The sequence below is a fragment of the Microcaecilia unicolor genome, chromosome 5 (assembly GCF_901765095.1).
Source record: "Microcaecilia unicolor chromosome 5, aMicUni1.1, whole genome shotgun sequence".
In the NCBI taxonomy this organism is placed as follows: domain Eukaryota; kingdom Metazoa; phylum Chordata; class Amphibia; order Gymnophiona; family Siphonopidae; genus Microcaecilia; species Microcaecilia unicolor.
The window spans coordinates 114,821,298-114,847,480 of NC_044035.1; the positions used below are offsets into that span (position 1 = coordinate 114,821,298).

At 43.5% G+C, this 26,183-nt stretch overlaps 1 protein-coding gene across 1 annotated transcript; it reads right to left on the reverse strand.

Moving 5' to 3' along the window:
* Positions 1–5,096: 5,096 nt before the first annotated feature.
* On the reverse strand, positions 5,097–24,967 carry LOC115470225 (dual specificity protein phosphatase 26-like). The gene is made up of 3 exons (XM_030203222.1): positions 24,707–24,967; positions 14,628–14,842; positions 5,097–5,452 (listed from the first exon to the last, which is right to left on the reverse strand). Exons 1-3 carry the CDS (start codon positions 24,835–24,837, stop codon positions 5,241–5,243), a joined length of 558 nt encoding a protein of 185 aa, XP_030059082.1. The 5' UTR covers positions 24,838–24,967; the 3' UTR covers positions 5,097–5,240.
* Positions 24,968–26,183: the final 1,216 nt, after the last annotated feature.

A 26,183-nucleotide genomic window follows, 5' to 3' on the forward strand; every position in this document is an offset into this window, starting at 1 on the left:
TGAACAGAGGATCTATTAAGACCCATTTAAGCTCTATTAGATGGCTATAATCTAGGAGCTCTGTGAGGCCTTTTTACTTCCTATATTATTCATAGAATGGTACTACATTTAGAGTTTTATACCATTTTCATTAGGTGGAAATTAGTGTAATTTAGTATTATCCAACATTAGCGCATGGCCATTAATGTAAAAATTAAAAATTGCCCATTTCATGGCTGCGATAAAAAAGGGCTTAATGTGTGAGAAACAGCCATGTATGGGTGCGCAAAGGCCACTTTTTACCGCAAAGTAAAAGTGTCCCTTAGGGCATTAAACCCTAATGTTCATTTTAATGCATTTTGCATTAAAGCCATTTTTCACATGCTAAGCTTTTGTGGTAATTTGACAATTTTGTGCGCTAATTGCTCATTATTTCTTTATTCTGTAAGATATATTTTTGAAGGGCATATGGCATGGGCGTGGAAGTGTTATCCAGCTAGTGTGTTATGATTAGCATGTGCTAAATGGATAACACAGACTTAGGGGGTCTTTTATAAAGGTTGTGATAGAGTCACATCCAGGATAGTTGGGGTTAAGGCAGTTTCAGTCTGAAATACAAGTCCCAGAAGGCATTGCAGGCAAGGAGCGGGGTGAGATGAAGAACCCAGACTGGACTCCTAGCTGCAATAGGGGAAGACACGGGTGTAAACTGGCAGGATGCATAGATTGGCTGCCACTAGGGGGAAGGAGAGAGTGGAAACCCTGTGTGCAGGAGCTCATCATTAGTCTAATGCTCAACTCAGCTGGTATGGGTGTGGGGGAAGCTAATGGAAGGAGAATGATTGGTTGTGGTAGCAGAAGTCAGGGATTGATTAGGCAGGTGGGAAGGAGTCCCAGGGAAGAGAGAAGCAAAGGGAGAGAAGAGGGTAGAGTGAAGCAGATGCAGGCTGAAAATCATTGGGTAAAAGAACCCTCGTGGGTTCTGACAAATGGTATCAGAACCCATGAGGGAGGGAGCGACGCTAGATCTGGTACTCACAAATGGGGATAATGTGTCAAATGTCCAAGTGGGTGCCCACCTGGGCAGCAGTGACCATCAAACGGTTTGGTTTGATATGACGGCTGAAGAGGAGGGTGGCCACTCAAAACTCAAAGTCCTGGATTTCAAACATGCTGACTTTAGTAAAATGGGGGAATACCTGAGGAAGGAGCTGATGGGATGGGAGGAAATACAAGAAGTGGAAGGACAGTGTTCCAGGCTGAAAGAAGCTATAAATAGGGCCACGAACCTTTATGTAGGAAAGTAAATAAAAGCAAGAGAAAAAGGAAACCGATATGGTTCTCCAAGCAAGTGGCTGAGAAAATAAAGGCTAAAGAGTTGGCGTTCCAGAAATACAAAAAAACTCAAGAAAAGGGACACGAGGAGGAATACCGGATGAAACTGAAAGAAGCCAAGAGAGAGATACGTCTGGCGAAAGCGCAAACTGAAGAACAAATGGCTAGAAATGTAAGGAGGGGTGGCAAAATTTTCTTCAGGTATATTAGTGAAAGGAGAATGACTAAAAAGGGAATTGTGAGACTAAAAGATACTGCGAGCCGCTATGTGGATAATGATGAAGAAAAAGCAAATTTGCTAAATAGATACTTCTGTTCTGATTTCACAGAAGAAAATCCTGGAGAAGGACCGCAATGGACTGGAAAAAGTACTAATGAGATTGAAGTGGATAGAGCACCGTTCACGGAAGAGAGTGTGTATGAACAACTTGAAAAGCTAAAGGTGGACAAAGCCATGGGACCGGATGGGATCCACCCTAGGATATTGAGGGAGCTCAGAGAGGTTCTGGCGGGTCCTCTTACAGATTTGTTTAATAAATCCTTGGAGACGGGAGAGGTTCCGAGGGATTGGAGATCGGCGGATGTGGTCCCTCTTCACAAAGTGGTGATAGGGAAGAAGCTGGAACTACAGGCCGGTAAGCCTCACTTCGGTTATTGGAAAAGTAATGGAAGCGATGCTGAAGGAAAGGATAGTGAATTTCCTGGAAACCAATAAGTTGCAAGATCCGAGACAACATGGATTTACCAAAGGGAAATCGTGCCAAAACGAACCTCATTGAATTCTTTGATTGGGTGACAGGAGAATTGAATCAGGGACGAGCTATGGACGTAATCTACTTAGATTTCAGCAAAGCTTTTGACACGGTTCCCCACAGGAGGCTCTTAAATAAACTGGATGGGCTGAAGATAGGACCCGAAGTGGTGAACTGGATTAGGAACTGGTTGACGGACAGACGCCAGAGGGTGGTGGTGAATGGAATTCGCTCGGAGGAGCGAAAGGTGAGTAGTGGAGTGCCTCAAGGATCGGTGCTGGGGCTGATTCTGTTCAATATATTTGTGAGTGACATTGCCGAAGAGTTAGAAGGTAAAGTTTGCCTATTTGCGGATGATACTAAGATCTGTAACAGAGTGGACACCCCGGAGGGAGTGGAAAATATGAAAAAGGACCTACGGAAGCTAGAAGAATGGTCTAAGGTTTGGCAATTAAAATTCAATGCGAAGAAATGCAAAGTGATGCACTTAGGGAGTAGAAATCCACGGGAGACGTATGTGTTAGGCGGGGAGAGTCTGATAGGTATGGATGGGGAGAGGGATCTTGGGGTGATAGTATCTGAGGAATTGAAGGCGACGAAACAGTGTGACAAGGCGGTGGCCATAGCTAGAAGGTTGTTAGGCTGTATAGAGAGAGGTGTGACCAGCAGAAGAAAGGGAGTGTTGATGCCCCTGTATAAGTCGTTGGTGAGGCCCCACCTGGAGTATTGTGTTCAATTCTGGAGGCCGTATCTTGTTAAGGATGTAAAAAGAATTGAAGCGGTGCAAAGAAAAGCTACGAGAATGGTATGGGATTTGCGTTACAAGACGTATGAGGAGAGACTTGCGGACCTGAACATGTACACTCTGGAGGAAAGGAGAAACAGGGGTGATATGATACAGACGTTCAAATATTGAAAGGTATTAATCTGCAACGAACCTTTTCCGGAGATGCGAAGGCAGTAGAACGAGAGGACATGAAATGAGATTGAAGGGGGGCAGACTCAAGAAAAATGTCAGGAAGTATTTTTCACGGAGAGAGTAGTGGATGCTTGGAATGCCCTCCCGCGGGAGGTGGTGGAAATGAAAACAGTAACGGAATTCAAACATGCGTGGGATAAACATAAAGGAATTCTGCTCAGAAGGAATGGATCCTAAGGAGCTTAGACGAGATTGGGTGGCAAAGCCGGTGGCGGGAGACGGAGATGGTGCTGGGCAGACTTATACGGTCTGTGCCAGAGCCGATGGTGGGAGGCGGGACTGGTGGTTTGGAGGCGGGGATAGTGCTGGGCAGACTTATACGGTCTCTGCCAGAACCGGTGGTGGGAGGTGGGGCTGGTGGTTGGGAGGCGGGGATAGTGCTGGGCAGACTTATACGGTCTGTGCCCGGAAAAGGACAGGTACAAATCAAGGTAAGGTATACACAAAAAGTAGCACATGTGAGTTTATCTTGTTGGGCAGACATCTACTATGTTACTAAGTTACTAAGTCCCTAAAGTTGTGCAGGCTGAAAACCCTTGGGTAAGAGAGGTCCCTAAAGTATTGAATCTACCATTGAAGCATATGCAGGGTGGAATCTCTTGGGTATGAGAAGTCCCTAAAGTATGGAACCCATTATGAAGGTAAAGAGAGTAGAAGGTAGAAACTTCTGCTTTGTGGTTTAACTGTGATGATGAATTGAATGAACTGCTTCTATTTGGAGTTGAACTACTGTTACTGTGCCCCGAATAAAGAGCCCAGACTGGAGCTGACTGTGAGCCTGTATTGAATCCTGATATGTGCTAATAGCCTACTGCTTAAAGGAGACTATTTGCCACACACTTTTGGATGGCTTATATGTGCTTAAGATTGAAGGTGAATGCTGCTGTTGGAACTGTGTATCAAGTCTACTAGAAACCTGCATGGAATAAAGTCCTTAAGATTGAAGTTGCTGGTGAACATGTATTTCTTGACTGTACCAGGAGCCTGTGGCTGGAGATTGGTCTATCCTTGGCTGCACCTAGAGGTACCTGGTTACAAGGTGCAGTAGTGTTTTAGCATGTGCTAATGATTAGCACATGCTAAATGCTAGAGACATCCATAGGAATTTATGGGCATCTCTAGAGATTAGCGCACACTTATTTTTAGTGCGTGCTAAAAATGCTAGTGTGCTTTGTAAAAGGCCCACTTAAACACTAGGGGCATAGGCTATGTAGGGTCACAGGGGCCTGGGCCCCCCCAGATTTGGCCCCGACCCCCCTTCCTGCCACTACTAACCCTTCCCCACCGCCGCCATCGGGTACCTGTGCTGGCGGGAGTTCCCAACCCCCACCAGCTGAAGTCCTCTTCAGCCGGTCTCCGGACCAGTGCGCTGCTGCAGCTGATGTGGAAGCCTAGGATTCTGTTTCTTCTGTGTGAGTCGTCCTGCAGGACATCAGGACGACTCACACAGAAGAAACAGAATCCTAGGCTTCCACATCAGCTGCAGCAACGCGCCAGCTAGGAGACCGGATGAAGAGGACTTCGGCTGGTGGGGGTTGGGGACCCCCGCCAGCACAGGTTCCCGGCGGCAGCGGTGGCAACGGTGGGGGACTCGGGGGAGGGATGGCGGCGGCGGGAAGGGGAGTCGAAAGGGGAGGGGAGCCGGGGGGGTCAAAGGTGGCAGGGGGTCTGTGGTGGGGGGGCCTAAAATGTGCCCCCTCACCTCGGGCTCTGGCCCCCCCTCCTGCCGAAGTCTGGCTACGTCCCTGCTTAACACTGGAACACTTTCCAACTCCCGTGCTCCCATGTTAATTGTTTGCAAGTCCTGTGCACTAATGGAAAAAGTACTGCAGGATCTGGAAAAAATTTACATTAAAAAGCCATAAATACTGCAGTGTTAGATCTGGGCTTAGTGCATAGGAATTTCCAGGTAAAAATGCATTAAACCCAGCTTTTAGCATTAGTGAAAGAGCCCCTTAACGTGGTACTCCTGGGAGCCTCTAATGAATCCTCCCAGTATACCCCAAGAATGGACCACACCAAAGATGAGAGCTGACAAGATTATCATTTCAATAGCATATTTAATTTATTAAGTTAACAACCTGTTCCTTCAAAAGCTAGCGTATCCAAGGCACCTTCTGAAGCATTAATATTCAGCTCACCTTACAGTTTTGAAGTTAACTATTCTTTTTTTTAATTGGGGATTTTATAGTAGATTAGACAAGTTTACATATTTGTATTTGACCTCTTAGTTGAATATCCAGGTCTTGGAGATGTTTCAGGAAGCCTCGGTTGGGTGAAATAGCTCTGTGCTGGATCACCTTTCTGATTGCATCCTCCAGTGAGAGATGATGATAAATCATAAGATAAGCCAAGACCATCGAAGCAGATCGACTTTTACCAAGGACACAGTGAACCAAAATTTTCCCTGAAATCAGAGTTAATAATATAAGGTCTTTTAAGGACGTTCTATTTAGAAAAATATCAAAATATAAAATTTAAAAATAGGAGCATTCAAATATTTGGGATTTGAGATATTTCAGGAAACACTTGAAGTTCAAGAACTTAAGGGAATATATACATGTTTTAATCTCAAGAAATATAGAAAAGCCAATAGACAAATAGGCACAATTAATATTAGATTAATTGGTAGCTTGTGCTATGAACCCGGTAACTGCTATCTTGCATCTCCCATGTTCTCCATATCCATTATAAATAGTGTTTTCGCATCACAGGTGCTATTGCTGGATACTTTTTCCAGTGGCATCAAACGAGTACATAAGGGTCATTAGGTATCATCAAAGCAGAAAATGCACAACAACTGAGTGGAAGATACAAGAGAAGCCAGGAGAGGGATCAGAGAGTACCAGTGGATGTGGTGCTTTTCCACTATTTATCCAGTAAACACTTAGGGGGGGGGGGGGGAGTTATCAACATGGGCTACAGTTAAGACAGTTTATTTTACTGCAGCTTGTGCTATTTTAGTACAGGGCAGTGGCATAGCTACGTGGGGCCACAGGGGCCTTGGCCCCCTCAAATTTCCTGTGGGCCCCTGGTTTTGCTGGCGGGGGTCTGCAACCCCCGCCAGCTGAAGCATTGTCCAGCGCCAGTCTCTGGCGCCACTGCGTTGCCTGCCCTGCTCAATTTGACTAAAAGGAGCGTGCAGGATGTGAGGGGAAGACAGAGCAGGGCAGGCAATGTGGTGGCGCGGCACCAGAGACTTCAGCTGGCGGGGGTTGGGGATTTTGCCAGCCAAGGTATTTGCTGCAGCAGTGGGTGGGAATTGGCAGGGGGGAGTAGTGAAGCGGCAGACTAAAACGTGCCCCCCCACCTCGGGCTCTGGCCTCCTCTCATGGCTAGGTCTGGCTACACCCCTGGTATAGGGTCCCATTTTGTGAAATGAGACCCTATGCTAAAGTAGCACAACATGTGGTAAACCCACGTCGATAGCTTCCTCACTTAGGGCCCCTTTTACAAAAGTGTACTAGTGTTTTTACTGTGTGCTAACTGTATGGATTCCCATAGGAATATTATAGGCATCTACATAGCACACGCTAATTTTTAGCATTCTTGAAAAATGCTAGGGCACCTTTGTTAAAGACCTCCTTAGAGGGCACCTCTTTATATGGTATGTGTGACGCATATAAATGCAGAATAAGTCCACTTACCCAAAGCATTATTCTGTAAGCTTGTGCATAAGTGGCATAGTGTGCAATTGAAAAGGGGGAGAAACAAGGGGGCATGTGAGATTGTCACCCATCAATGCACGCATCTTATAGAATACTGTCAGATGCGCATGGTGATTGATGGATCTAGGAGCATCCTTCTACGCCAGCCATTCACTTGGCGTGTCTTTCTTTGAGTTTGTGCTATCCTGTACAGCATCAGAACACCCTGACGCTGTTATAAAAATTGGCACCCCCGCACGTGCATTGGAATCACTAACGTGCCAAAAGGAGTCATCAATTTACACAATTGCCGCCCTATTTGTTTTTGCATCAGGAGTGTTTTATCTGTGTTTAGAGGCCTGAATTACAACCATTTCCCCCAGTATTGACCTCCATTTTGGGGGGGGGGAGGTCCAATACTGTGTTGCCATTTTTAGTTTTCTCCCACTGCACTATGGATTGCCAGTTCTATTTTTTTAGCATTAATTTTAATGAGCAATCACTTTGGTTAAGTACACCAACTGTAAATGCACGTTCTGCTTATATGCACACACTTGACTGGCCCTCCATTTATGTACACAGCTGGGTTGTTCAATTATGGGTTTATCTTGTTGGGCAGACTGGATGGACCGTGCAGGTCTTTTTCTGCCGTCATCTACTATGTTATGTATGTTACCCAGCCCACCCAGTGCCTTTTCATTTTATTTATTTATTTAGATTTTGCTCACACCTTTTTCAGTAGTTAGAACAGGTGAGTTACATTCAGGTACACTGGATATTTCTCTGTCCCTGGAGGGCTCACAATCTAAGTTTGTACCTGAGGCAATGGAGGGTTAAGTGACTTGCCCAAGATCACAAAGAGCAGCAGCAGGATTTGAACCAGACACCTCTGGATTGCAAGACTGGTGCTCTAGCCACTAGGCTACTCCTCCACTCCATTGGTGTGCCACTGTCACTACTGTCCTATTAATTAATAAATGGTGCTATACTGGCTTGATTACATTTATGTCTGATTAGTCTAACATTTTTACAAAATTGTCTATTGTCTTATTAATTAATACATGGTGCTATCCTGGCTGTATAAGTTGTAACACGTCTGTTAACTGAGACAAAGTACAGAAAGGGTCCAGAGATTATGCACTTAACCGGAGTACATTGTAACTGAGCATAAAAACCTAAGATAAACCAAGATCTATCAAACCCACCACCCTGGCTCTGATAGTGGCCAGTCCAGGTCATAAATACCTGGCAGATCTAAAAAGTAGATTTCTTAATTTTATTAGTTTTCCCTCTCAGAAGTGCTGAAAGATGAAGCAAAATGCTATTTCAAAATTACTCTCTATATGGCTGACAGACTATATTTATTTTATATATTTAACACATTTATATGCCACTTTTTCCAATCAATTGAAGTGGCTTACAAAGCTATCTAACAGCAATAAAATAAATTAAAGCAATCCATTTCTTGACTAGAGTGCACACATAAAATTCAATCCTCCATAATGTGAAAAAAACCCCACATAAATTCTAGCTGTCTAATTTCCAAGAAACCCATGCTTTAATTTACTAGCTCCATACTGTGACTATTTTCTGACAATCCAATCTAATCATAAATCACCAGTAAGAGTTAGTGAAAAAAAAAAGAGTTTTCAGAAGACACCTAATTCTATTCACTGATAGTCCTATGAATATCCTCTGGCAATCTGCTCCATTGGCATGGAATTGCAATAGCTAGGGCTTTGGCTCCAGCTGACATTTCTCCTCTGCAATACAGATGGGCGCACCGATAAAAAGGTAGACTAGAACCATGATGAGCATTTTGGCATTTAAACCATCCATTTCTCTCCCTAATATTTTGGGGCCTGATCACGTAGTACTCTAAACCCGAGGCACTCAACCCAGTCCTTGGAACACACCAAGTCAGTCAGGTTTTCAGGATATCCATAATGAATATGTATGAGATAAATCTGTATGCACTACTTCCATTTTATGCAAATCTCTTTCATGCATATTCATTTTGCATATTCTGAAAATCTGACTGGTTAGGTGTCTCTTGACCGCTGAACCCCTGCTCTAAAAGCACTATGTTAGAGCAAGGGCCTTAAAGCAAATCTGAACACCTTATTGTAAATACCACAGTGGCATAGCCAAGGGTGGTTCAGGCCCATTCAGCAGCAGTACACATCACCAGTGTAGCTGGTGAGGATCCCCAAGCCCCGCCAGCTGAAAAGTCCTCTCCAGACCCTCCCCCCCTAAGCTGTCTCAAACCCAGGGCAGTTGGTAGCAGTCCATTTTCAGCTGCCAATGCCAGCATACACACCCCTTCCCCTGCTTATGTTCAGTTCGACAGGCAGTCCCTCTCTCCGCATGCTTAGGGGGAGGGTGCTGGGTGAACTGAGCATGTGTGTGTGGGAGGGTAATAATGCACCGCTAACTGCCCTGGGATTGAGACAGTTTTGGGGGGCTCCGGAGAACACTCTTCATCTGTTGAGGCATGGGATCTCCATCCGACAAGGTATTAGGTTTTACTGCTTCTGTGGCGAGGGGGTAGCAGGTGGAGAAGAAGCATATGGGCAATGCCCACCCAATCCACCCCCAGGCCCACCCAGAAGTTGAGGTCTGGCACTACTAGTATATCACAACCCATCTACAACATCACATTTGTATATGCAACCTAAATGGATACTGTACCAATCTATGCAAGAATCTGAAATGGATTTCTCTCAAAAGGAAATTTCTGCCAGCTCAAAATCTGCTACAGTACAAGGAGAAAAAATCTGCTACAGTACAAGGAGAAAAAATCCACAGACAGAATTCCCCTTATAGTGACATAGAATCCAGAGCTGGAAAATCATAAGAGATCTACAACCTATACACCAGGAGGATGAATTACTGAAAGAGATATTCCCATCCCCACCAGTACTGGCCTTCCGACAACCACCCAACTTAAAACACAAGCTAATCAGAAGTAAACTTCCATCACAGACTGAAAAGGAACAGAAGGGCACACGTCCCTGTAATTTATCCAGTTGCAAACTATGCCAAAATATTTCACAGGACCCCACAGTTACCCACAAAGGAAAGATATTCAACATAAAGGGATCTTTCACTTGCTCATCTTCCAATGTGGTATATATCATTCAGTGTAAAAAATGTAACGAAGGATGCTATATTGGAGAAACAGGCCAGATGCTTAAGACAAGATTCAATTTACATAGACATCACATGAACAATACAGCCAGTAGGGCCCCCACCCCGGTGGGACAGCACTTCACAGAACCAGGACACTGTACCAGTGATTTCACAGTGAGAATACTGAAAGGTAACTTTAAACCATACAAGAACGTAAGACCTTTGAAGTCAGAATGATTGAATATTTTAACACCCAACAGAAAGGACTTAACAAGGATCTGGGGTTCCTAGCCCATTATAAACCATAAAGCTGTATGTCTCTGTTGATCACCCCACCCCTCATCTATCCACACCCATCCTGTTAGAATATCAATGATATGCTTTGATGTCCCCATGCATACATACCTCCGACCCACCCCCATCCTCCCACCCTGTCAGACTGTCATAGTAATGCTTGAATGTTTTCACATATACACTGTCAGCTAGCACATTTGCTTATTTCCGATCTGACGAAGAAGGGCAACCTTCGAAAGCTAATCAAGAAATGTATTAAGTTATGTCCAATAAAAAAGGTATCATCTTATTTTCTTTTCCATGTTTTATTTTGTTTGATTTCTATTGATAACCTTAAGAGTGGACTAACATGGCTACCACACTCCTCTACTGCCAGCTCAAACAAATGTATCATACTCCCCTGAAACTCATCCAGGGACAGCTCAATGTGGGAGAAATATTTTTATTGCTTAAATACATCCCTGCTTTCTTCAGTATCACCTAAAGGGTAAAATAATACTCAACTGCCACATTATCTTATTGTTCCACTGAAACCTTGAAACTTTAAAATTGCAGTGCGTTCTAAATTCTATAGAATTAAAATTATTCTTGGGATACAGGATTGAAGCTGAAACTATTCCTCTCTTATATATATATGGTCATTATCGGTTTGTTTAAATCAGGGCCGGATTAAGGCCAACTGATGTCCTAGTGCCACTTGGCCCTTCCATTGGTTATCTGACATTACGACTCAATAAGTGCTGAGAAATATCATTATTGTACGAAACAAAATATCATATATATTTGTAATAATTAGAAAAATACTGAAATTCATGTTGGATCAGCAAAGAAAGACTAAAGGACATGATAGTTAGAGGACAAAATTCCATGGTGCCCTAAGCACATGCTTATTTTGCTTGGTTAATCCAGGGTTGGTTTAAATCACTGTTTTGTTGCCATGGGCTATCCCAGGGGCGTAGCCAGACACCCAATTTTGGGTGGGCCTGGGTCCAAGATAGGTGGGCAGAAGAACCCCGCCCATCCCACAGGTGATTTGGTCTCTCCTGCATGCCATATGGTCTCTCAAACATCCCTCCTCTCTCGCATCTTTTAAATAGCAGATTTTCACCAGCGGCGAGCAGCAATTAATGCACACTGCTCATGTTGCTCCCACAGCCTTCCCAGTGATGCAACTTCCTGTTTCCACATAGGTGGGAGTACGTCAGAGGGAAGGCTGTGGGGGCGGTGCAAGCAGTATGTATCAGTCACTGCTTGCTGCAGGCAAAGATCTGCATTTACAAGGTATGCAGGAGGAACAGTTGTTGGGAGCTTTCAGCTGGTGGGACTTTTTTTTTTGTTTTTTTGTTACATTTGTACCCCGCGCTTTCCCACTCATAGCAGGCTCAATGCGGCTTACATGGGGCAATGGAGGGTTAAGTGACTTGCCCAGAGTCACAAGGAGCTGCCTGTGCCTGAAGTGGGAATCCAACTCAGTTCCTCAGTTCCCCAGGACCAAAGTCCACCACACTAACCACTAGGCCACTCCTCCACTTGGGAATCTCTGCCAGCCACATCATAAGTGTGCTGCTACTGGGTGGGCCTGAGCCCAAAGTGGGTGGGCCCGGGCCCACCTAGGCCCACCCTTGGCTACGCCACTCCAAATAACTAGGTAACATTGGGGTAGCTTTTCTGTTGTCCTAGGTATATGTAGATAGTCATTCAAACAGTGGTCTGAATATAGCCATTATCTGGATAACTTGCTGCTTTATCCACACACTGCCCCAGTACTATCTGGATAATGGCATAATAGTCTGTAAAGATATTTAGCAGCATTATACATATTCCTCCTTATTATATATCATGGCACCCGGTAACATAGTAAATGTCCACAGATAAAGACAACAGAAAAACTACCCCAACATTACCTAGTTATTTGGATAGCTGTTTGAATATCACCAGTGGCGTTCCTTAGGGGGGGGGGGCGGTGGGGGCGGTCCGCCCCGGGTGCACGCCACCGGGAGGGTGCCGCGCGCGCCTGCCCTCCGTTGTTCCATGCTTCTTCTCTGCCCCGGAACAGGTTACTTCCTGTTCCGGGGCAGAGAAGAAGCATGGAACAACGGAGGACAGGCGCGCGCAGCACCCCCCCCCCGGAGGCGTGCACCCGGCGGGGGGGTTCCTTCGCGGAGGTGTCCTTTCACCGGGGGGGGGTCCGCGCTGCATTGGGGGGGGGCGCTGCACCGGGGGGGGCGGGGCGAATCAGCGATCAGCCCCGGGTGCCAGCCCCCCTAGGAACGCCACTGAATATCACTACTAGATGGATTGAGGTAGCACTTTGTACTTTGGATATTCAATACCGCTTGCAATCAGACAGTGGTTTTGAATATCGAGATGCTCTTTAAATGCTGCACCCATTATTTTAAAAATGCCAACCCTCGGATTCTATGTAGGTTGCCCAAAGTTGGGTACAGAATTTTGTCAGATCCATGCCTAATTGACCAGGTGATGACAATGAATTATCAGCGATGATTGGCATTAATTAGGATTTAGATGCGGATCTGTCCTGCACCCTACTCTATAACATGCACACCTAAATTTCACACTGTGCAACTCCAAAGGGGCGTGGCTATGGAAATGTTATGGGCAGATCAAGGGACATTCCCAGAAGTTAGGCGTGATGTTATAGAATACTATCAATTGCACGCCCAACTGCCATAAATTGGGAGCCAGCATTTACACCAGGTTTTAGCAGGTGTAAATTCTGCTGCCTAAAATTTGGCACAAAATGCACCCTAAGATAGCATTCTATAAAGGATGCTCGGCGCCAAGCACCCTTTATAAAATGCTAGCTTAATGGGGATGTTAATGCGAATACTAGTTTAATGCTGATCTTAATGCAAATACTAGCTTAATGCGGTGCCTAAGTGGGAATTCTGACCCAACTGTGGTGTACGCTTTAGTTTAGGCCTGCTCTAACTGCAGAATGAAGCTAGAGTGACTACACTATCTGTACGTTCAGCGCTGCTACCTATTGAACATAAGGATTAAGTTAAATGCCACAGCCGCTGTCTAACTTAAGCTGGTCACTGCTCCAGCTCAGTATTGGCCCTCATATTTTAAATTTTCATATATTGGTGAATATGGTACAGTTTTCTTTTGGAGCAGTTTTTTAAAATTCAAAATAAAGCACTTAAATACATACAGTATATAGATGACAGTTGAGAATAAAATAAGCAAGTTCATATCATATTAAATACAAATGTCTCAAATTTTGATATATTATTCATAAATGTAGCAACAATAAAGCTTGACAAATGTGTTTGTTTTGATCTTGTTATAGCCATAAATATACACCCTGACCCTTGCTAGTTGTGTGGCAGTCAGTTTGATTTTCTGTTTTGTACTGCATGCAATACTTAGAACCACTCAGGACAGCCAGACTCACACTAACTTCTCTTAATAAAGACAGAAGCTGCTGAACATGTAGATTTTTCAGGGACAGCGTGAATGTCAACAATTCTTCTACAAGCTGCTATTCTGTACAGAGCTGCAAGGCCATGGTTTCTTTATCTGGTATTCCAAAAGCACTGCTGAAGACAAAACAGCTCTTTTGGAAAGGTTCAGAGCAAAATATCCAACAATAGCCCACCTTCTCTATATCACTTGTGCTGGGCACACCTGCACACTGCAAAAGAGTAAATTATGACCCAGGACAAAGGAACTGTGGAGACATCCTGGAAGATGACCTATCTGATTCCCTCATCTTAATGGAACTTGAAGAGTGAGAACTAGATACTAAGCATTATTCATAGGACTTCTGTCAAACTTGCTTTCAGTTTGATCCCCAGCACAGCAAAGAGCGATTTATATATTCATTTTGTACACCAAGTAAAAGGCCCTCTCATTTGTAATTGTAATTTATAGCAACTTAACCAACAGAGTCCCATCAGACAAAAGTTTCAAGAAAGGCACACTGTCTCTTGTTGGATCCTGACATTCGTAAGAAGGCTGGGAAGAAGAGTAGAAAAGAGTTTTAAATCCCCTAAGAATATTTCAGAAAGGTTTCTGGTATGATTATCTTAATAACAATGGCAACAATTAATTAAATTATATCTGAATCTTAATGAACTGTTCTAATGAGCATACTGAAATGTAGAGCTGCAGGTGAATGTATCTCTTTTCTCAGTGTCGTAGTCAGCCAACCGAGAATTTAACACCAACAGACTGGGCAAAAGCTTCCCAGTGTAGTAGTCAGCCAACCCAGAGGGTCTTTTACTAAGGCACGCTCACGTTTTTGGCGTGCGCTAAAATTGTAGGTGCACTAAGCGTTAGAAATGCCAATACATTCCTAAGGGCATCTCTAACATTTTGTGAGCGCGCCTTAGTAAAAGACGCCCCAAGAATCTAACACCAACAAATCGGGCAAAAGCTTCTATGAACCACAGATCTCAAGGTAATAGGAAAGTGCACCAGTCTCTTACATATACACTGGTGTTTATTTCAAGCTCTGCATAATGATCTGTACAAGCTTACCTTCTGGCATACTAATAGCATTATGAATATACTCAGCAGCAGGATGGAAATAGACACTGATGTCAAACTCAGGACAGTCTTCTGCAGTGATGCCATAGTAATGGATTTTCTTATCATAGACAATAAGATCTGTGCATTCCCAGGAGGCGTGAGCCACATTTAGGACATGGGTTATGCCCAGTCTCTTCAACTCTTCTTTATCCTTGGCTATCAAACTACCAAAATTACAAATCAGAGTTATAAAAGGATAGAAGTTCAAAGGAAAAAAATACATGTTGTTAGGAACATAACATAAGAACACGAGAAACACCATAATGGGTCAGACCAAAGATCCATTAAGATCAGCATTCTATCTCTGATGGAGGCCGATCCAGGTCACAAGTACCTGACAGGATCATAATGAGTAGATTCATTCCTTTTTGTTCATACCCAGAGATAAGTGGTGGATTTCCTCTCTGACAGAAGTTTGGAATGATAACTTTTCCACCACATAACAGGAGTGAGGAAACCCCCCAGATCTCTGCTGTCTGAACTGTTGGAGAAAGAAATAGGATTTCACACAGTTTAACACATGTGGTTACGGAGAAGGAGGCACTGTTGTACTTTATAACCCCTTGTTTAGGAGTCCTTTTACAGCGCATTAAGAGGCCTTTTACAAAGCAGCAGTAAGCCAAACAAGGGTTTACCGCACGTTAATCTGGAGCTACTGCTGGTCTAACACAGACGCCAGCAGTAGTTCCAGCCCCAGCGCATGCCATTTCCCGCACTAGGGAAAATCAGCCCTTATAGATGTATATTATGAACCTAACTATTGACTTTGGTTCAAGGCCTGAAATCATAAATAAGTTGACAGGCCTCAGGGACTTCTGTGTGAGTCAAGAACTCATGATCTGTTGAGACATACATGTTAACTGAATAAGAACTGTCGTTTAAAAATAACTGTATAAAAGTGATTGTACCAGATGTATGATTCGAGACTTTGTGCAGCTAACACTGATGTGTAACAGCCTTGTCTCCCATGAGAAACTATAGCTTGTACTTGGCAAAAAAAAAATACTTAACCTTTCTCATACGCAGCCTTGGTCTTCCCTCATTCCATTTATTGGATAGTGGATATTTAGTGATTTGGGGTGGGGGACCAAAAAGACAAGAAAACAACATTTTTTAGTGTGGCGCTAACCTGGTGATAATCAGGCAGCACCACACACTACCCAGCTACTGCCAGGTTAACGTGGGAGCCCTTACCGCCACCTCAATGGGTGGTGGTAAGTGCTCCCCTCAACAATGCCATGCAGTAAAAAGGGCGCAGTGCATGGCAAAAATGGCCCCTGCTGCTAGTGCTGGGTCCTTTTTACTGCAGCTTGGTAAAAGGACACCCTAAGCCTTTAACATGCACTTAGCGCATGGTAACAGGCTACCACAGAACACGTTAAAGCATTTTGCAGTATTTTGCCTGTTTGCATGTGCTAATCCATGCATTATTGATTTTTTACTAATATTTTGGAGAGAGTAGGCAGAGAATGGGCATTCCCACTTTATCTAACTAGTGTATTATGATTAGCGCATGCTAACTGGACAATACAGAGTTAATGCGGGAGAACTCAGTGCCTCTTAATTAGGAGGCAGTAAGTGCCCTGTATTAATTAGCATGGGATCCGCAATTAACACAATAGCAAAAAGCCATAAAAAATGCTGCATTCAATCTGGGTTTAGCGGATGAGAAAGTCCCACGTGTTAACCCCAGATTTTACTGCAGCTTAGTAAAAAGGACCCCTTAGTGGTCTTGCTAGAGGGAGAAAAAATTGGAGTGAGGGATGGAACTGGAAGTGGGAAAGACCAAGCAAAGGAAAGTGATGCAGCACAGAAATGTTCTTTATTGTGAAAATCACATAGATCTGCAGATGGTAAAGTGCATGTGGATTCGACACGGGCCATGTTTTGGCATTATCACCTGCATCACGAGTCCTAGAGTGCTAAAAAGTGTATAATCTTCCTATGAAGTAATGTAGTATGATGTACTTTAGTGCAAGACGAAGAAGTAAACCTCAGTCAAGATTCGGTCAGCTGGATAAGCACACCTCTCAGGAACCGTCTGGCAGTACGAGTAAACCCACAATATTACTGCTAGAGGTCAGACTTCCATATATGTTCAGTTTTTGGCTTCTCTACCATCAATAATACCAATTAGTACCAAATTGTGATGGCAGTTTTAGCAATATTTATGCTTGTCCACTATGGATGCGCATTAATTTGAAAAGCGCAGAAAAACCACAAAAGTGGAGACGAACACCAATGTTCCAATGGGATTCACACGAAAGACAAGGAGTGGGAACAGAATCAGGTTCTTTAAACTTCACTTGTTGCATGTCATTGTCAAACGAAAACAGGAAAAAACACAAAAATTTTTTATTTTTTTCATATGTCATTAATAGTACGCACTCTTCTGAAAGGCTGCAAACTATTTGTAAAGGGGGTGCACTCTTTCCTGATAGTGCACACGTGTGAACCATCACATGTGTACATTCAAAGTGAATATCAAAGTGAGAAGACAAATGACTTTAAAATTGAGCTGTTACATAGAGGGACATTTTCGATATAACATGTAAGTCAGACTATGGATGTTTAGCGCTAAATGTCCCAAATCCAAATAGCAAATGTAACCATTTTCGAAAAAGAAATACATCTAATTTTTTTTTTCTGAAAATACTGTTTGTAACAAGGTTTTGTGCTCTGTGCATTTATCTTTTCAGGACATTTTTGAAAAAAAAATGCACAAATGAAAAACAGAGAAAATCAAGCCATTGGGGTGTAGGAGGGGCCAGCATTTTTAGCAGACTGGTCCCCCAGACATCCAAGGAGAGCAGTGGGGCACCCTAGGGGGCACTGCTATGGACTTCATATAAATGATCCCAGGTACACATCTCACCATTGCTCACTTATCTTCTGCTGAGCCCTCCAAAACCTACCCAAAACCCACTATCCCCAAATGTACACCACTAAAATAGCCCTTTGAGTGAAGGGGGCATGGGCCTGGGTCCACCTGTCTACAGTGCATTGCACCCACCACTATACTACTCCGGGGATCTGCATGCTGCTCTAATGGACCTGGCTATAACATCTGAGGCTGTCACTGAGGCTGGTGACACTTTTTCCCTTGGTTCATTAATCTCATCCCATGGCTTTTCCTACCATCTCTATGCTGATGACTCCCAAATCTACCTTTCTACCCCTGATATCTCACCTTGCATCCAAACCAAAGTTTCAGCGTGCATGTCTGACACTGCTGTCTGGATGTCTCAACGCCACCTGAAATTAAATATGACCAAAACCGAGCTTCTCATTTCCCCCCCCAAACCCACCTCCCCGCTCCCCCCATTTTCTATTTCTGTTGATGGCTCTCTCATTCTCCCTGTCTCCTCAGCTCGAAACCTTGGGGTCATCTTTGACTCTTCTCTCTCCTTCTCCTCTCATATCCAGCAGATTGCCAAGACCTGTCGTTTTTTTCTTTACAACATCCGTAAAATCCGCCCCTTTCTTTCCCTGCACTCTACCAAAACCCTCATCCACACCCTTGTCACCTCTTGTTTAGACTACTGCAATCTGCTTCTTGCTGGCCTCCCACTTAGTCACCTCTCCCCTCTCCAGTCGGTTCAAAACTCTGCTGCCCGTCTCATCTTCCGCCAGGGTCGCTTTACTCATACTACCCCTCTCCTCAAGACCCTTCACTGGCTCCCTATCCGTTTTCGCATCCTGTTCAAACTTCTTCTACTAACCTATATATGTACTCGCTCTGCTGCTCCCCAGTATCTCTCCACACTTGTCCTTCCCTACACCCCTTCCCGTGCACTCCGCTCCATGGATAAATCCTTCTTATCTGTTCCCTTCTCCACTACTGCCAACTCCAGACTTCGCGCCTTCTGTCTCGCTGCACCCTACGCCTGAAATAAACTTCCTGAGCCCCTACGTCTTGCCCCATCCTTGGCCACCTTTAAATCTAGACTGAAAGCCCACCTCTTTAACATTGCTTTTGACTCGTAACCACTTGTAACCACTCGCCTCCACCTACCCTCCTCTCTTCCTTCCCGTTCACATTAATTGATTTGATTTGCTTACTTTATTTATTTTTTGTCTATTAGATTGTAAGCTCTTTGAGCAGGGACTGTCTTTCTTCTATGTTTGTGCAGCGCTGCGTACGCCTTGTAGCGCTATAGAAATGCTAAATAGTAGTAGTAGTAGTGGTGAGTACTATTTTTATTCACATATTTTGGTGGTGGGAGGGGGTCAGTGACCACTGGGGGAGTAAGAGGGTGTTATCTCTGAATCCCTCTAGTGGTCATCTGGTCATTTAGGGCACCTTTTTGAGTCTTATTCATTAGAAAAACAGGTCTAGACCAAAACATTGAAGTTTTCACCCTAGACATTTTGGTTTTGTTCCATTATGGCTGTGAAGCATCTGTTAGGCACGCCCTAAGCCCGCCCTACTCCCACCTTTGAAACACCCCTGATGCGCCCTGTTGTGATTTGGATGCACTGTAGATGAAATGCATAGATAGACGTCTACAAAACAGGTTTTGAAAATACTGATTGGACGTTTTGAGAAGAAATCCGTCCAAATGGTGCTTTATGACACTTTTTGGACATTTTTCTCTTTTGAAAATGAGCCCCAATGGCATCAATTTTTGGCCAGTGGAAAGAGGAAAAAAGTTGTTTTGTCTACATATCAGAAATTTTTTGCAGAAAGGAACTGCTTAATGTGAGCAAGTGCAAGGTGATGCATGTGGGAAAAAAGAACCCGAATTATAGCTACGTCATGCAAGGTTCCACGTTAGGAGTTACGGACCAAGAAAGGGATCTGGGTGTCGTCGTCGATAACACACTGAAACCTTCTGCTCAGTGTGCTGCTGCGGCTAAGAAAGCAAATAGAATGTTGGGTATTATTAGGAAAGGTATGGAAAACAGGTGTGAGGATGTTATAATGCCGTTGTATCGCTCCATGGTGCGACCGCACCTTGAGTATTGTGTTCAATTCTGGTCGCCGCATCTCAAGAAAGATATAGTAGAATTGGAAAAGGTGCAGCGAAGGGCGACTAAATGATAGCGGGGATGGGACGACTTCCCTATGAAGAAAGACTAAGGAGGCTAGGGCTATACAGCTTGGAGAAGAGACGGCTGAGGGGAGACATGATAGAGGTATATAAAATAATGAGTGGAGTGGAACAGGTGGATGTGAAGCGTCTGTTCACGCTTTCCAAAAATACTAGGACTAGGGGGCATGCGATGAAACTACAGTGTAGTAAATTTAAAACAAATCGGAGAAAATTTTTCTTCACCCAACGTGTAATTAAACTCTGGAATTCGTTGCCGGAGAAAGTGGTGAAGGCGGTTAGCTTAGCAGAGTTTAAAAAGGGGTTGGACGGATTCCTAAAGGACAAGTCCATAAACCGCTACTAAATGGACTTGGAAAAATCCAAAATTCCAGGAATAACATGTATAGAATGTTTGTACGTTTGGGAAGCTTGCCAGGTGCTCTTGGCCTGGATTGGCCGCTGTCGTGGACAGGATGCTGGGCTCGATGGACCCTTGGTCTTTTCCCAGTATGGCATTACTTATGTACTTATGTACTTATGCTAATGAAAGTGAATATTAAAGATGTTATGAGCTGCTTTCCAGCTAGGGATCAATTTTTGATCTGAGGCGGTGCTTTTGCAGAAACTGAACCATGGTAAGATTCTTATGCACAGTGAGTTTTATGCAGTACTGTATGTACACCTACTGTATTCCTATTTGTTCATTTACATTTACAGTACTTTTTTTATTCTAACTCTCATTCTTAGAGCTGAACGGTTTCCAGTTTTGGTTCTGCTGCCTTGATTTCTGCTACACACTGGTTTTGACTAGAGAAGACAAAACACTGATCTTGAGAAATGGGACTCTGCTTGATTCTGCATTTCTGTACTGTATATGCAGTTGACAAATAAGGTTTCCCTTGCTCGGTCCCGTATAGGGTTACCATACGTCCGGATTTACCCGGACATGTCCTCTTTTTGAGGACATGTCCGGGCATCCGGATGGGTTTTGCCAGTCCACCCGTTTGTCCAGATTTCTGGACAAACGGGCGGACGGGCAGGCGGTGGGCCTATCCTAGCCTCCCCTCCCATTACTTACTATCTACTGCCCTGGTGGTCTAGTGACCTCTTCGGGGCAGGAAAGAGTCCCCTCTTTCCTGCCAGGAGCACTGCCTTGCCCTGCATTCTGTTGCTGTGATGGTCTTGGGATTCAAAATGGCCGCCGAGAGTTGAAGCGGCCTCGGGAGACTTTAACTCTCAGCGGCCATTTTGAATCCCGAGACCGTCACAGCAACAGGATGCAGGGCAAGGACAGAGCTCCGGGCAGGAAAGAGGGGGCTCTTTCCTGCCCTGAAGTGGCATGGGCGGAGCAGGACATGTGTCCTCTTTTTCAGAGGACAAAATATGGTAACCCTAGTCCCATACCTGTTCAGTACTTCTGTTCACATTGCCTGTTGTACAATCGCTGTGCTGTGTATACTGCTCTGTATTTGAGCTCAAACTGCCCGCTGTACAATTTTTTTCATTACTGATTAGTGTTAATAAACAATATTTTAAAATTAAAGATAACCTATGCTTGTTCTTCATGCATAAAGTATGTTTTCCATGCATTGTATGAGGGGTTACCATTGTTTACCATATTACCCGACTTTTCACGTATCTGACAACAGGCTGGTCCTGGTTATGTCAGATAACAGAGACTGTACTGTATCAACAATAATGTCATCACTTTATATCTGTTCATTCGGGGGGTGGGGGGTGGATTGGAGTTTGTTGTATAATTTTATTATTTAACTAGCTTTACCCGGCCACGCGTTGCTGTGGCTCAGTCTGGTTAAATGGAAAAGAAAGAAAAGAGGAAGCGCACGTTTCTAATATGTTTAATTTCACAATGCTTGTGGGTATACAATATTTTTTGTTGTTCCATTGTGTGTACAGAGATAGAGATTGTCTGGTTTGCCGACTGTAGAACATGCAACCTATAATTGTCCATGTGAGAAGCAATCCGTGTGTAGATGTAAACGGGTGAATTCTAAAGATTGGCCCTGAGCTTTGTTGATGGTGATTGCAAACACCAATCGAATTGGGAATTGCAATCTGTTAAATTGAAATGGCATATCTGTTGGAATCATAGGAATGCGAGGAATGAGGACATGTTCACCTTTGAAAGGTCCTGTCAAGATTGTTGCTTGTACGACATTGCTCATTAATTTTTTTACTGCAAGCCACGTGCAGTTGCAAAGCTTTGGCTGGTTGATATTTCGCAACATGATAATTGGCACGCTGATTTTCAATTGCAGTACGTGCAGTGGCATCCCTGGCAGATCGAGTGAATTGAAAAAGTCTGTTGGATAATTAAGCGCTTCATCTGCTTCCAGAACAGTGCCGACGGACTTGTATGTGAGTGGCTCGCTTTGAATGTTAGACTGAATAATATTGTTCAGTTCGTAGATGTCTTTGTTCTTGGCTGCAAGAATAGCTCATTCACTCAGCAAATCGTGATTCTTATAATTGGTTTGAATATTGGGAAATACTTTTTCAACCAATTGTTCTTTTGAGGTCACTAAATTGCAGAAGTTATGAGGCAATGAAATTCGTCCTGAGGTCAGATCAACCGGCACCTTTCCGTTCCCAATTTTCAGCAATTGATGTGAGAATATCTGAGCTGATTGATCGTTTTGCAGCTGGACATGCATATTTGTAGTTAAGTTTAACGTCTTTCCGTGTTGCCACAAAGTACAGTATTTTAGGCAAACATTTATTTTGTCCGCTGGTGTCAATCGAGGAACTACAGGTAATGTTTGCCTGAAATCTCCTGCAAGCAATATTAATGTGTTCCCAAATGGTCTGATGTTTCCACGCAAATCTTGCAATGATCAATCATGAGCCTTGAGCGATGTTTTTTGCTGTGCTGTTTCCTCGGCACGTATTTGAGCCATTCTTTGTCTGTTTCACTCGTTCACTGATGCCTGTTCTTCCTCAGTTTGATTTGCAATTGTAGGTATATAAAAACACGCGCGTATTCGAATGCAACCTTGTGTCAAAATTTCAAAGCAATCGGTGAAGAACTTTCGGAGATTTAAGCCACTCTCAGCCTGTCGCATTGATTCTGTTGAGAACGAAGCAGATCTGAAGCTGTAGAACGCGATCGCCGTGCTCGCAACCGTGCATCATCAAATCTGGCTGCACATTGCTCTGCTGCTTCCTCGGCATGTATTTGAGCCATTCTTTGTGTGTTTTGCTCGTTCGCTGATGGCCGTTCTTCCTCAGTTTGATTTGCAATTACTCGTCGCACTGCTTCCGCTCCGCGAGTACGACAGCTGTGACATCTATATAATAGTAGGTATATAAAAACATGTGTGTATTCGAATGCAACGTTGTGTCCAAATTTGAAAGCAATCGGTGAAGAACTTTCGGAGATTTAAGATTTTGAACAAACGAACATTTACATTTTTATTTATATAGATTTTATTTCTATAGATTTGATAAGAAAGAGATATATTTTGAATTCTCAATTTAAACAGAAAAAGGAAAAATGTCATACTCATAAGACTATAGTTATTTAAGGAGCTCCATTTTACTTTGCTGAAAGTTGCAATCACACACATTGGTAGAACTCTGAAAAATGATGTGCTGTGCAGGCTCATTGACTTAGTGGCAGTTCTGCATGTTGTTATATGTGAAACAGTTAGGCAGAACTAGCCAGTCGTCTAGGTTAGTAAGTTCTTGGTGGTAGCAAAGAACATCTGCAGTCAAAACAAAACTAGGCCCTGATTACCACACAAACTCAAAAGACCATCAGCACATACTGTAACCTGCAGTTTTATAGGATATTCGTGGTGATCATGATTGTTGAGTTTAATTATCAAAATCTTAGAAGGGGGAGGTGCTCTAGGCTAGGGGTCTGAAAGTTAATTGGTGGTGGGAGGTGGGGTGGGAGCATGTAAGGCTGATGGTTCACCTAGGCCACCCGCCATCCTTGCACTGGCTCTGCTTCTTGGGCCAAATGAGCTAGGGATGCTACAAAATGAGAGTTCACAGCCATGGGAGAAAAAGGAAAGAGTCAAAGCCATCACAAAGGTTTCTAGAGGGGAGCCAGGCACAATCTGCATGCCCTTTTCAAGATCCTTTGCTATGATGGATGAGCAGAGGGAGGAAGTAGTTCTGACTTAAGGGTCTATGCTCTCGAGCTCCATTAGTGGCTGCTTCAAATTGAACTGGAAGCTGACAGAACAGGTGCAAACTGCTGGACCAAAGAGAAAGGAAATTTACAGGTCTAATATGCACAGGCCTATCAGACACTGCAAGCAGTAGTGTCAATTCCACCTAAAGCAGTCTCTGGAAGAAGGGGGACCAACTTGCAGGTGCTCCCGCCTCCCAGACCTGTGGAGGTAGAAGCCTCTCTCTCCCTGCTGGTCCTTTCTGAAACTATTGCTTGGGGTGTTTAATTTGAACTGTCACTGCCTGCAAAGTGTGCTTCATGGGCATCAACCATAGACTCATCGCAGAGCTGCCAAACCGTCTGCATGTCAAACAGAAAATCAGGACAACACCTATGTTGTTAAAACTCCATGGCTTATGAGGTGTGAGTCCAATCCTAGTCTTTTATTTAATATTCCAGCCTAGTTCAATTTTTTGCAGAATGCATTGAGTTGAAACTTTAAAAGCAAGGGCTGGACTAATAGTTCACTGGATTAATATCTCATGGTGACATGGAGGCAGTTTGACAGTGCTGGCATTGGAAGATCCTAATATTTCTATAACCAAAGAAATCTTCAGCAAATGTATTAATCTGACTGTGGATTATCCTATGCAAATTGCTACTTTCTGTAAAAGTGCTGCCCTCAGCTGCCTCCAAAAATGTTTACAGGTGCTGAAATTTCAGTTGCTGAGTAAACAAGAGACAGAACTGCAATCAACTTGTAAACTGCCCAGGAGTGTAATGATGTGCTGCTATACATCTAAATAATAACAATGCATCTATAAAATGATAACTACAAAGAAAAGACTTACAGGTCCCCTAAGTAGACCCTGGGCCATACTTCATCCACATGGTGTAATTCCACACTGCAGCTGTCCAAGATGATCTCCAGCTCATTGATAGAGGACTGCTGCCGACTGCAGATTTTCATCCTTGGGATCATTTTTAGACAATTATTATGCTGTTGCCAGCTCTAGATAAGAAAGTTAGCAGACTGAGATAGCTAAATGCTGATGCATGTAGGACATTTTGAATTGTTGATTCCTCTGTTGACACTTGACAGTTCTGAACAGGTGGTTGCTGCCTGGGTCATGTCCAAAGCCTTAAAGCTCTGCTTTCAACTCAGTTTAAACTATAAAACTTGGTAGGCAGTGCTGCCCTTGTTCTTGCAATTACAAGGTTTCCTGTGAAGATGAATTTAAGTTAAAACTAAAGATAATATTGAATTGCCACTCTGCAAATGATTTTTACTTCTCTGTTTTCTTCTCATCATTGTTTATTATTTTACTAAAGTGCACTAAGTTTTTGCACAAATCGACATGTGTTAAGTGCAAAGGCTGCTAACCAATTGTTGGGGGGGTATGCCTAGCAGTTCCTCTGCAATTTCTGTGCTGAAATGCTCATTACCTCGTGCTAATGCTGCTCGCAATTAGCACATTTAACTCCTAATTCTATAAAGGGTGTGCCAGAATTGTGTGTGCATCTTAATTGAATAATTAGCCAATTTAGCGCTAATAATTGGCTTTTTAACAAGCTATTATTGTCGATAATTGGAATCAATTAAGATGTATGCTTGTAAAGTTAGGCACATGATCTGTGCCTAAATTTTATGCAAGTCCCAAAAAGCAGGGTGTGGAAATGGGAGGTCGTGGGCAGTTCGAGGTAGATCGTGGATGTAGTTTTTGGTTACACATGCAATTATAGAATAAGGGGGCTCCACGCCTAAATTTAAGTGTAATCCACGAAACAAGCACGATTCTATAAACCACACCTAACTTTAGGCGCAGCTTATAGACTAGCACTCAGCATTTTTTTTCACTGCTGATTTTTTTGGTGCCATTTATAGAATCTAGGGGTAGATGCATCAACAAAACGTAAAAGAACCAAAAACATAAAAGTCACGTAGTAAACTTACCGATTTTGAATAAATGATGGATGCTCTAAAAGAAACAACTCGCAAATGTTCTGCACGGTATTAAAAGGGTGGATGCATGAAAATATCGGTATTCTGGTGAAATCCCCGGTAGCGTTGTAGGAAACGCATGCGCACAATAGTCATTCGCTAAACACACGGTATCACTGTGGCTGTTATACGCATGTCACACATCATAGACGTGCGTCCAGAGTGTGTAAGATACACGTCACTCGGAAGCGAAGCTTATAGGCGTGTGAGTGACTTTTTGATCACAACGGTTACTGGCACATACGAACGTCCATATATGCTGGCAATACTTACGGATCTTGGGAACAAAGAATGCCTGTTGAATAGGTGCTGCAGTACTTCCCAGC